The sequence below is a fragment of the Rattus norvegicus genome, chromosome 4 (genome assembly GCF_036323735.1).
Source record: "Rattus norvegicus strain BN/NHsdMcwi chromosome 4, GRCr8, whole genome shotgun sequence".
Lineage (NCBI taxonomy): Eukaryota > Metazoa > Chordata > Mammalia > Rodentia > Muridae > Rattus > Rattus norvegicus.
In genome coordinates, this window is record NC_086022.1 from 183477739 (window position 1) to 183490755 (window position 13017).

At 41.7% G+C, this 13017-nt stretch overlaps 1 protein-coding gene across 3 annotated transcripts in view; it reads right to left on the reverse strand.

The window, feature by feature from the left end:
- Ipo8 (importin 8) overlaps window positions 1–13017 on the reverse strand; it is a 68677-nt gene that overhangs the window by 17156 nt on the left and 38504 nt on the right. For all 3 annotated transcript variants that reach the window (XM_063286698.1, XM_039108919.2, NM_001400882.1), the window contains exons 13-19: window positions 12315–12404; window positions 11790–11955; window positions 10927–11087; window positions 8763–8888; window positions 3430–3496; window positions 1854–1979; window positions 1057–1154 (exon numbers count right to left, since the gene is read on the reverse strand). In XM_063286698.1, coding sequence (XP_063142768.1) covers window positions 1057–1154; window positions 1854–1979; window positions 3430–3496; window positions 8763–8888; window positions 10927–11087; window positions 11790–11955; window positions 12315–12404 — 834 coding nt within the window. The remainder of the gene's footprint in view (window positions 1–1056; window positions 1155–1853; window positions 1980–3429; window positions 3497–8762; window positions 8889–10926; window positions 11088–11789; window positions 11956–12314; window positions 12405–13017) is intronic.

Below are 13017 nucleotides of genomic sequence, written 5' to 3' on the forward strand. Positions count from 1 at the left end.
AAGGAGGTAAACATGACTTAGTCATTGAAAAAAATTGTAAGGTATAACCAAATAGTGGTTAAGATAATCAGTACAGTAGACAACCATGTCTGTGCATAAATACATCCATGAATCATCACATACTAAACTAAGTGTTGCTTCTGTAACTCTCACCATTGCTGTATGTTGCTTGTGCTTAGATTATCTACATCCAGGTACATAGATGGCTTCCAATATACATTTCGTTAAAAGTTAAAAGATCGGCACCATTCTGTCACAGGCTGGCTGCCTGTGTGGTTAGTTTTCCTTTACTTATTAACAAGCTTGTGTTTTTAAATCTTCATTTTAGATTTATTTAATTTTTATGGGTGTGTCTTGCCTCCAAGTTATGTGTGTACACCATGTACATGCCTGGTACCCACAGAGGCCAGAGGAAGGTATGCAAAACCCCCAGAACTGAAGTCACAGATGGCTATGAGCCACCATGTGGGTGCTGAGAACCAAACCTGGGTCCTCTGCAAGAGCAACAAGTGCTCTTAATCATTGAGCCATCTTTCCTGCACCCATGAAGTTTATATTTTAGAAAGAAAAAAATGAAAAGTAGAGAGCTGGCTCTCCATATTGCAAGGTTCTCTACCAATGGATTCAGCCAGCCATAAGCCAAACGTTTTAAGACTGGGACCCACACTGAATGTGCCAGATTCTTTCTCTTGTTGCTATTCCCTGACCACATGGTTACAACTATTTACATAACATTACACTATATTAGGTGTTACGAAAGTGAGTTAAAGTACATGCCGAGATGTACAAGGGCTGTGGACAAAGACCATACTTGTTAGTTATGGGACCAGAGTGGTCTCTATGGACACTGAGAGATGGTTGTATTAACTTAGAAAATTTCAAAGTTCGTAGACATCGAAGTGATCTAAGTGCAACACATACTGTGAAACTTTCAAGTTACAACAATCACAAAGTCATTTTTAAAATGAAATTGATAGATTTATTCCGGTAAAGCAATATAAACTAAACACTTAAACATGGTAAAGAGTCACAGGACAATTGGCAGAAGGCACTTACCTTCCTGCACATTGTGAACAAGACTTCTAAGTGCTTTGGATTGGACAGCAGCGCGTTGGTGTCCACGGTCACGTAATTATGCAGGAGAGGCATCATGTCTGGGGAAAGACCCAGAATCCCATTGAGAATTGTGCAACAGGTGCAGAATGAATGATTCCCACTGGAACCACAGCTCCATAGCACTCAAATACTGTCTCCCTTAGCAACCACAAACGCTAGGAAAGGTCATGATATACCTATGCTATTTATGTCTGAAGACAATGCAGGCTAGGAAGGTTAAAATGCTCACTGTTTATCAGAATAACACTTCTAACCTTTCCCTGTTCCCGTTCCCACTGCACTCAGTACTACCTGACATACAGCCAAGGCCTCAAGCCTTAAAGCACCCTTGCTGGGGTTGGGGATTTAGCTCAGTGATAGAGCGCTTGCCTAGGAAGCGCAAGGCCCTGGGTTCAGTCCCCAGCTCCGGGGGAAAAAAAAAAAGAACCAAAAAAAAAAAGCTCCCTTGCTACTTCCCCTCCTGCTAGAATGCAAACTACAGAAGGGCTGCAGCCACCCACTGCTACATGGCTGGGCTGATGACAGTGCTCAGGACATAGCTGTGTTCAGAAAGTATTTACTCAATTTACACACAAATACACGCTGGTTGCAAACTAAGAAACGAGACAGGTAGCCAGTATAATCACCCCACCCTTTCTTTGACCACTGAATGAAAACACCTGATTAGTGCTGAATCATCCATTGTTAAGGGAAATACATATAGATAGAGAGAAAAGCTGTTGTACGATCGTGCATGCCTGTGAAGTACTCGAAGCAATCCTGCTGGAAAACTTCAAATAAAATGCCCAGGAGCTGCCACATCTGCGGGGAGATGGCATGGCAGGTTAAATTGTATGCCAGAGAAAGGATTTCCTCATAGAATTCTAGAAGAGAAAAAACTCTAGTTAGAATGCGAGAAATAGCAAGATTAAAGGGGACCATCCAGAGGATTCAAACCCCTTCCATGTGTCGGTCACATGCTTCCCTGCACCCCTTCCTCAGTGGCATCAGCCAGAGAGGCTGCCTTCAACTCTTACTGAGATCTACCCTCTACTCAACAAAGACAGACAACAATCTGTGCATAGTACTGAAAAAACGTTTAAAATTTCTATTTTAGGACATGTGTGGTGGTGCATGCCTTTAATTCCAGCACTCTGTAGGCAGAGGCAGGCAGAGCTCTAAGTTCAAGGCCAGCCTGGTCTACATAGCAAGTTCCAGGCTACTCAAGGTAACAGTGAAATCCTGGGGAGAAAATTCAAATTTCAGCTGAGGCAGAGTGGTAAACACCTTTAATCTCAGCACTTGGGAGTCAGGGGCAGGCAGAAGCTCTCTGATTTTGAGGCCAGCCTAGTCTATAGGGTGAGTTCCAGGACAGCCAGAGCTATATAATGAGACCCCACTAAATAAATAAATTCAAATGTCTATTTTATAACATAGTTTCTATCTATAAATTATATTACAAATTTATAAGAACTATATTAGCATGGCTCTACCATGTAGATTTAAAACATAAGTAATTAGTAATATTGTTGAAGAGCTTAATGGTACAGAGATATATTACTATCACATTTTTTAGTTTTACCAACAACTATAAAATATATCTCATTTTCTTCCAGTTCTATAACTTACAGTTTGAGAAGTATTCTTCAGAATACTTTATACCTCATGTAAGTGAAGAGGCCCAAAGAGATGCTCTGTATTTACATGCCCTGTGATTACTCAGTAAAATACACAGCTTTCTACATCCCAGACTAAAGCACTTCACCCACTTCTCTCTCCCTCTCCCCGTCTTCCTCTCCTTCCCTTTTTTCTCCCCTTTCTTTCCTTCTCCCTCTCTCCCTCTCTTCTTCCTCCCTAACCCCCCACTATGGTCTCAAGTATCCCAGGCTGGCCTCAAACTATGCAGCCAAAGATGGACGACCTTGAACTTCTGCCCTTCCTCCCTCCACATCCCAAGTGCTGTCCCACCCATGTTACCATGTGTGGTGCTGGGAACAAAACCCAGGGCTTCCTGCGTAGCAGGCAAGCACGCTACCAACTGACCTATAACCTATAACCCCAGTTCATCTCTTAAAATGTAAATACTGCATTCTCCAGCCTTTAAATTTTCTAAAGTCAGAAATTCTTCCCTGGACACATTAAGAGTTTTACCACTGAATTAAAATATACCTAGCTATTATCAGAAAGCTGAGCTTTAAGTTTAAAGAAACCAAGTTCCCCTTTCTCAAAACCGTTGACCTCACTGAGTTTGAAGGGTTAAAAACTATGCTTTCGGTTCATCAAACTGAAAAAAAAAAAAAATCTGTTTACCTTTTCTCCAACCCCTGAACTTACCAATAACATGCTTCTGTAGGACAAGATCAATGATTCGTAGACAGATGTTCTCCAGCTGCTGTATAATCTAAAGATAAATTTTAAAGAGTCCAAATCACTGTGATCATTCTGAAATTAACATATAAATTCACGTCATCCCAATGAAATATCTTCGAGATGGTTTTTGAGGATGGAAGTTGTAATCTTCATGGGGAAAGTAAATATGGGAAAACACAGGGAGGTTCTGGAAGTTGACCAATGACAGTGATGCAAGTTAAACCCGTGGAAAATCCAAATTGGACACCTCCTCATCACATTCTATACCAAATAAACTACTTAGGGGTCAGAGAGTTCTATGTACAAAACCATAACATAAAAAAAAAAAAAAAAAAAAAAAACAGAAAAAGTAAGAGAATCCTTGTACAACCAAAAGGAGGAAAGGAAGGTCACCACCAAACAAGAACTAAAGACACTGCACCACCTGACTGCAAAAGAGCAAGTCTTCCTGCACGAGGGCATGAGGAGACCAAGACAAATGACAACCGGACTGAAATACTGCAGAGTGGAATCCCAAATAATAGATTCCCTTACACGAAACCTAACAGAAAAGCAGGTAAAGCCTATAAAAAACAAAAATGCCTCCAGCTCATGAAGAGACGGTCACTCTCACCTAGGGAGAGATTACAGACAGAATACAAAAGCTAACACTGTCCGAAGTGTGGGGTAGGAAAGACAGGTGCTCTGATCTCGGGAGTGCACACTTGTATGAAATCTCAGCCAACATCACCTCAAGAAACTGGCTCACAGACACTTCCCACTCCTGTAAGAGGACATGGAAAAGGCCATTCAATGCAACAAGATACGTGACCCTAACAAACAAATGCTCATTTAACATGGAATGTCGGTGTCTACTCACTAGGGATCGGCCATGTAAATGTGACACACATATGAGAGAATTCTATTAAAACTGTATGCTTACTGAGTGGTGTGGAAGAATCACAAGACGAACTGCATAAAACATGTCAGTTAAAGCTACTGCATAACACGTTGTTACGCAGCTCTGCTCTCTGGGCAGAACAACTGCCATCTCCACCAGCTCAGCTGTGACTGCCTGCAAGCATCCATCAGGAGCAGGTCTGTCAACTACTGACATTCCTCACGGGAGGAGGAGATGGGGAAAGCATGGGCCCAAACCTGAGAATTCTCCCAGCCGTATATATTGAGTCTGCCCTAAATACACATGGTCTTAGTGTCTTGGAGGGGGTCTACAGTATATAGGCTGAGGTAGGGGAGGGGTAACTGAAGAGGGACTCTCCATCTATGAGGAAGCCAGCAGCCATGCTGAATGAAGACATTCAAGCGAGCCTGCTTTGGGTTCACCCACCATCTAAGTAAGCTCGATAAACTCAATGGTTCTCCAGAGTGATTGGGATAGAATCAAATTCTGGTTAGTCACTGGGACCTTAGATGGGAGAAAGCAGATGTTGTTCACACTCTGCCAGGGAAGGGATTTCAGCAAACCATTTTATCATCAATACACGCACTGACTTTCTGCTAGCTCGGCAACAGAAAAATCTCAGAGAGATTTCAAGAGAAAACGACGGCTTCTGAGAAGAGATTTGATGACTGGAGTAACTGAGTAGGGTTCAGAGTTTAACTAAGTATCTTCTCAGGACTCTTCAGCTATTAAATACTCAACACATAGATATACCCACGCCCAGAAGTGTCGTTGTATAGCCCTGGCTGACCTAGAACTCACTACATAGTAGATACACTACAGTAGATCAGGTTGGTCTCAAATTCATAGAAATACACCTTCCTGCCTTGTCTCCTGAATGGCTGGGATTAAAAGGATGCACCACCATGACCAGCTGCTATATCAGACTTTTCCCCCCTAAGACAGGGTCTCACTGTGCAGCTCTGACTATTCCTGGAAATCACTCTGCAGACCAGGCTTGCCTTGAACTCGCAGAGATCCACATGCCTCTGACTTCCAAGTGCTGGGATTAAAACTATATGCCACTATGCCTGGTTACTGTATCAAATATATTTTAAATGAATAAAAGCTAAAAATCAAAAAAAAAAAAAGTTAAAAATCAGTGGTGAGATACACCACTGTGTAAATGTACAATTCAATCTTAGAGCATATTCTAATATTCAATTTTAATTTTACTTGTAGACTTTTTTAAATGTTTGTTTTGTTTTTAGATTTATTTATTTATTTATTATGCATACACTATTCTGTCTGCATATACACCTACAAGCCAGAAGAGGGCACCAGATCTCATTATAGATGGTTGTGAGCCACCATGTGGTTGCTGGGAATTGAACTCAGGACCTCTGGAAGAGCAGCCAGTGCTCTTAACCACTGAGCTATCTCTCCAGCCCACTTGTGATATCTTTTATTTAATTGAAATAATAATTTTAGGGTACAGTTTGATAACTTGCTATGTGCTAAACTATTATTTTGAAGTTCAAATGATCCAAAATCCAGACTCTGCCAATATCCTTAAAACATCAAATAAAAATAAACCTGCTTGGGTACCATTTTAGATTTCCAAATTTTGCCCTTTCTAAGTAACCATAGGTCTGTTTTTCTTTGAAAAAAATTAAGGAATGAGCAGGAGAGATGTCTCAGAGATAGTACTATATGAGAGCCCAGTTCAGGTCACAGGACAGACGTGTTGAGGTTTGGTCTTGCTGTGTACTGTAATGCTAAGAGTGTGTGTGTGTGGGGGGGGGGGGGGGGGACCTGGAGTCCACACACAGGTAGACCCAAGTGATGCTATGTGACCTTGTTGCCAGGCTATTTCTAATCGGTAAATAAAGATACCAACAGCTAATAGCTGGGCAGAAGAGACATCTATAGATGGTGTTTAGGATTCCTGAGCTTGGGGGAGGGGGAGGACCACGATGGGGAGAAGAAGAGGAAGGAAGAAGAGGAAGATGCCACGGTTAGGAGTCAAGAAAGCATGGTCCTGAGGGCTGGCCGACTGGTTGAGAGCAGCCCAGATGAAACACAGTAAGTAATAGCTGGGGGTTATCCATAGGAAAGTAGAGTCTAACAGCATGGAGGGTGGATCCGCCCAACTCTTGTGCCGTTTAAGGCTTATTGTAAATATAAAAGTTGTCTTTAATCTGGGAACTGAATGATCAAAGGCCGGGGTGGAAGCCCCAGATCAGGATTAAAAATTTCAACAACACAGTGGCCAGGCAGTGCACAACTTCCTGTAGTAACTCCAGCCCCTGGGTACAAGGGCATCCACACGCACGTGCACACATCCACATGCGGACACGTACCTCTAACTAAAATGCACATATATGTATGTCGAAACTAATGAAAAAAGAGTCCATGAATTTGAAAAAGGGAGTGGGAGGGTTTGGAGGGAGGAAGAGGAAAAGAGAAATGGTGTGATTATATGATAATCTCAAAAAAGAAATATTTTTTAAAATTATTTTTTAATCTGTGAAAAATTTAAGAACAGGTGACCAGGACAGCAAATTATAGTTGGTTTTGCTTCTAACTACACAGAAGGCTTTGCATTTTCATCTGTAGGTATGAAGCCAGATGTGGTTTGCCAAGTGTGCCTCAACCTTAACTCACAGCTCCTTTGCTAATTATAGTAACTTTGAAGGTTCAACATTACTTATAATTTAAAAAAAAATTAATAACAAACTCAAAAATGCAAAATGCTTTTGTTTTCAAAATTAGTTTTCTCTCTTCACATACTCGTACTTGGGAAAACTGGATTCAGTGATTACTAAGGTCTTGTGAAATTTAAAAAGAGGAAAAAAAAGGCTAAAGTATAATTAACTTAAGTATAGCTACTCTGAGTTAATTTGGTCTAACTCACTGTTACCAAGAAGACCAGATTTCAACATGAAAACACAAAAATAAAATACTGAACATGAAAATTAAAGATCCACTCAAAGACCTTAAGGTACAGGAAGGATGGGCAGAGTAACACCGCACTATTTCAGCAAGCTCCTTGGGTGCCTGACAAACATGGGTTGAATCTGCAGTCACCTGGCTGACAGCACAGTGTAAAGAGCTGGCACCTGCTTCCCAAACCCTCACTTACTGAGCAAATCTGTCACCACTAAGCATAGCAGTCTGTGCTAATTTTCTTTAAGGAAAGGCCACATTCCACTCGGGAAGGAGAACTGTGGGTTGTCATGGAAAAGCTGACATGTGACAACAATGGCCCAATGACAAATCTAAACCCATAACTGATCCGTTGTGACCAGGTACAATAACCCTGAGCCTCCTGACCCTTACTCACTTCTGCCTTTGTAAAAGTGACTTTATTACCTATTAACATTCCTGAACCAGCTAAGTACTGAATACAACATCTAAACTCTTGACCCTGGGCCTGAGATGTAACTCAGCTGGTAGAATGACTGCTCGCATGCATGAAGCCCTGAATGCCATCCCCAGCACTGCAGAAATACATGTTTTATCCAAGCACAAGGTGGCCAAGGCTGTCCTTGGTTACAGAATTAAGTTTGGGGCCAAGCTGGGTGGCTTAAGACCTTGTCTCAAAAATTTATTTCTATTTCACCTTTAGTGTTCCTCTGAGAGTTGGATGTCTTTAAGTTTTTGCTTATTCCTCTCCAGTCTTACTGCACCCCTTGCATTACAACAATGTTCCTTTACTAATACTGGCCACTGTAGCTGAAAGCTCCTTCCCTCTCCACTACGATTAGACCTGGGTTCCTGGAAGGCAAGACCCTTGGTCTATTCAATCAGCAATTCACAGACACCTATCCGGGCACACAGTAGATATGACCTGAACTCAGATTAATGCAAAGGCTTATATACTGTTGACTTTCAATAAACGTGCAAGTTCCTTCCCCAATCATCTTAATACATTACTTTAAAATTTGAGAGCAATTTATGTGCTAGCCCAGGCTGGCCATGAGGTTATAATCTTCCTCCATAAACGCAAAAGTGAGGACAATTTTTAAAACTTACTACTATAACTAAATATAAACCATTAATAGAAGACTTTGGGCTGGTGAGACACGTCAGCAGGGAAGACCACAGCACACAGTGCTGGAGAGATAGTTCAGTGGTTAAGAGAGCCTGCGGCTCTCAGAGGACCTGGGTTCAAAGCCCAGCACCCGTGTCAGGCTGCCCACGACTGCCTACAACTCCAGAAGATCTGATGTCCTCTTCTGAGGACACCATATGTATTTACACACATTTGATATACACACACAAATATATATGCCTGACATGTATACACACACACACATAAATAATAAATTAAAAAGACAAGAATTTGTAACCATTGTCACATAAATTTCAGTTAATATAACTATTCTAATAAAGCACAAGGTAGCCTACCCACCTCTGGATGGTCTTCCACAACGGTTAAGATAGTGTCGATAGTGTGTAAAATTCCCATGGCCATGACAGTTTTGTCTTCAATTTCCTCATACTCGTCACTTTGAAGAACTTTACCAAATATCTCAGCCTGTGAAAATTACATTATAATACTCATTGGTACCATGGCAAGGGAGAGGCATTGCACACCGAAATGCTAGCATTTCTCAGACACTAAGTTCTGTGCTTTGTGGACTGGATCATCTTTTTTCTTGCAATGACAGATCACTGCATGTTTTTTTTTTTTTTTTTTTTGGTTCTTTTTTTTTCGGAGCTGGGGACCGAACCCAGGGCCTTGCGCTTCCTAGGTAAGCGCTCTACCACTGAGCTAAATCCCCAGCCCCTCACCGCATGCTTTAAGAATAACCACCCTTGGGTTGGGAATTTGGCTCAGTGGTAGAGCGCTTGCCTAGCAAGCGCAAGGCCCTGGGTTCGGTCCCCAGCTCCGAAAAAAAAAAAAAAGAATAGAAAAAAGAATAACCACCCTTTTGCTTCTTTGTTTTTGTTTTTTAAAGATTTATTTATTTAATGTATACGAGTACAGTGTAGCTGTCTTCAGACACACCAGAAGAGGGCATCAGATCCCATTACAGATGGTTGTGAGCCACCATGTGGTTGCTGGGAATTAAACTCAGGACCTCTGGAAGAGCAGTCAGTGCTCTTAACCTCTGAGCCATCTTTCCAGCCCATAACCACCCTTTGGTATCCACTGTAGTCATGACACGAAACACATATTAGCTAAGGTAACCAATAGCTAATATTTATTTAACTGTTAGTTTATCTTTAGGCAAATAAAACTGAAATCTAGAAATGCTGCCAAAAGTGTTTCTAAAAAGAAAAATGTGACAGAAAACTTAGAAAATGAAAGCAAAGATTACTCAGAAGTTATTAAAAAACAAAACAAAACAAAAACAAATAAAAAAAAAAAAAAACAGACACAGACACAGACAAAAAGAGAAGAAAGGATATAGGGGGAGGATTCAGTTCCAGTCTGATATCCATATCAGGAAGTATAGGAAGAGGGTGGGAAACAGTAAAAAAAAATTATCAAGGTGGCAATAACAACAAACCATTCTCCTGGGCTGGCAAAATGGCTCTGAGGTAAAGGCACTTGCCACACAAGCTTGGCAACAGAAGTTCAATCCCCAGAACACACATTAATTCAGAAGAAGAAAACCAACCCCGCAGAGTTGTACACACACTGTACACATGCACACATGCACACATGCACGAGCACGCACACACACACACACACACACACACACACACACACACACACACACACACCACGTATAAGGAAGATGAAATTCCAAGTGCAAAAGTGAGAGCTCAGAATGCTCACATTAAGAGTGTCGTTGTGACATTTCAGGATATTACAGGAAAAAAGAGGTTAATTTAAGGCTAATCAATTCAACCTTAGGAATATCTGAATGACCAAGGCAAATACTGTCATATTGTGTTTACAAATAAAACTGAACTCCAAATTCTGGAGTTTAATTTATTGGGGGGGGGGGGGTGTTTAGACTCCTCAGGGCTTTTCTTTTTTTATGTGCATTTGTGTTTGCCTCCATGTCTGTCTGTGCACCACACACATGGCTGATGCCCATGGAGATCAGAAGGTACCGGATCCCCTGGAACAAGAATTACAGACAGCTGTGAGCTGCCATGTGGGTGTTGGGAACTGAACCCTGCTCTAAAAAGAGCAGCCAGTGCTCTCAACCACTGAACCATTATCTCTAGCCCCCATTAAGGGTTCTTTACCAAACTAATATACACTTAGCTCATTCTTACTGCTGCTATGTGGGTATTTCTTCCTGAAGGGAGTGAAGGGAAGAGTAAAGTTTATAAGATTCAGGAAGTAAACAAAAATTACAAGGCTCTTAAAAGGAATTCAGCAAGTTCATAAGATTCGCAAGGCTCCTCTCCAAATTATAAAGACAGTAAGTGCAGGGGGAGAGAGTGAGTTGCTTCAACATTACGCAGGGAGCTTTGGGGATGCAACTTTCATGGTCACCCATGTCAGAATGGGCTTTTCAGTAATGCAGCTGCCTTGAGTCAGCCATTCCCCTGTACACAGCGGGTTCCTGTAAGGAATCACATCTCTCCAACAGAAGCAAGCTATCACTTACCAAGTGCTGGGTTATGTCCACAGCGATGGAGGCCATGTCGTGACTGTACTCACATATGAGCTTCTGGATGACGTTAGTGACATCATCACTCTCCGTCTCTTTGACAATGTGCAGAAGCTCCTGCATGATGAATCTCACGTATGGTTTCATGTACTCCTTGGCTAATGCAGTCAGAAAGAAGAAATCAGCAAGAGTTCATCACTCATATATGCTAACTCCAGGATAAGGATCTAGATGTGGCTGTGCTGTGGTGAGCAAGCTACAGAGACGTATTAAATAACCTTCTGGAGTCATGCAGCGTCAGGCAAAACAGGACACAGCTTGTGCTCTCATAAAGCTAAACTGACTTGCGAAGGTGATTTGGATGTTGAATAGAATATCTCTGTGAACAAACTGGCTGTGTCACTGCCCACTGGGAATATTCCCTGCTACTTTCTGCACTGGTAGAATCATAGAACACTAGAGTTGAATTTTGGTGCTGTCCAATCTAACTTCTTAAAGTGAGACAGGAAGAAACGAAGGCCTAACAGGTCGAGAAGCTTGCCAGCCTTGTTAGGCTTCAGAGAGAAGCCGGATGCCTTGCCCAGTTTCATGTGGTCAGTCAGAGAGCACCAAAGCTGGTCCAGGTGCCTTAATGCCCAGCTTACTCTAGTACCCAGCAATTATTGCTTCTGACTAAATTTTTCTGGAAACCACAATCAACAGAACTAAAATGGACAAAATAAATACCTATAAAATTCGGAGGAGGGGAGCAAGGAATCTAAATTCTGGACCTCAGGCTTAGAAATCTGCTTCTTTAAAGAAGGAAGTGAGATTATTTAAGGTCGTTTATAAAAAGAAGGAAAAGATACACGTGGCATCACCTTGTGTCTGGTTGGAGATCAGCGACTGCAGTGCAAGGGCAGCTTCCACCTTGACGGGCATCTCCAAGTCTTCAATCAGGCTCTTCTTTGCTAACTCTACTGCATTTCTGAGGTTGAGCTCATTGTGAAACTTCAAAGAACTAAATGCATGAAGCACCCAGCAGGACTGCAAGGAAAGAAGGGGAACTAACTGGGATGGCAGTGTCCTGTGGCAGTGTCTGTCAGAGGCAGCCCCTGGACGGCATCACTCTGTGTCAGGGGCAGCCACTGGATGACATCACTCTGTGTCAAGGGGCGGCCACTGGATGGCATCACTCTGTGTTTGGGGCAGCCACTGGATGACATCACTCTGTGTCAGGGGCAGCCACTGGATGGCAGAGCTCTGTGAGTGTCAAAGGGCAGCCACTGGCATGACAGCACTCTGTGACAGCGTCACACATGAAAAGCCTTTTACCAAAGCATGACATTCACTTAGGAATCTACCCTACAGGTGGAGATCTTATAACAGATGTAAGGAAAACTTACTCTAGCTCGAAGATATCCCAGGTTAGACAATATTAATGGAAATACATGATTCTGCAGGAACAACTCAATTTGGTCCTTGAATAAACTCTTCTGTTGGGAACAGAAATTCAACTTTAGCGTGCCAATGACTGTAACATGTGTAAGAGCTACTTTCCAAAAAGTATGCTTATGACGACTTGCATTTAGTACCCCGTTTTGTAAAATTGTTTAACATACCCTCTGCATCTTTAAAACAAGTCAGAATAGCACCTTAGATCAATTTTATATTAACTGATATTTGTATAAAGAAGAAATTATACTAAAATCATTCCAGATCTTGCTTACAGAGATATAGTTTCACAATGACAAACTTGCAAAAGTAAATTTTCTTTCTGTTAAGAAAATAGGTGACAGAGCTGGTGAGATGGCTCAGCAAATGTCATTAACCCTGACCGCCTGATTTAATCCCTACCCACAAGGAGACAGGAGAGAGCTGACTCCCAACTCCCACATGTCCTCTGACCTCCATACCTGTGTTGTGGGACACATACAAAGAGACATGCACACACACTCAAAGTAAGTATATAAAATAAAATAATTTTAAATCCCCAAGAATAAGGAATATATTTTAAAAAATAGATTATGAAGGAAAGGATATTTATAGTAAGGTGACTAGAATTAGTCGCTAGTAATTTTCATGCTTTTATTGGCTTGAGCTTCACAG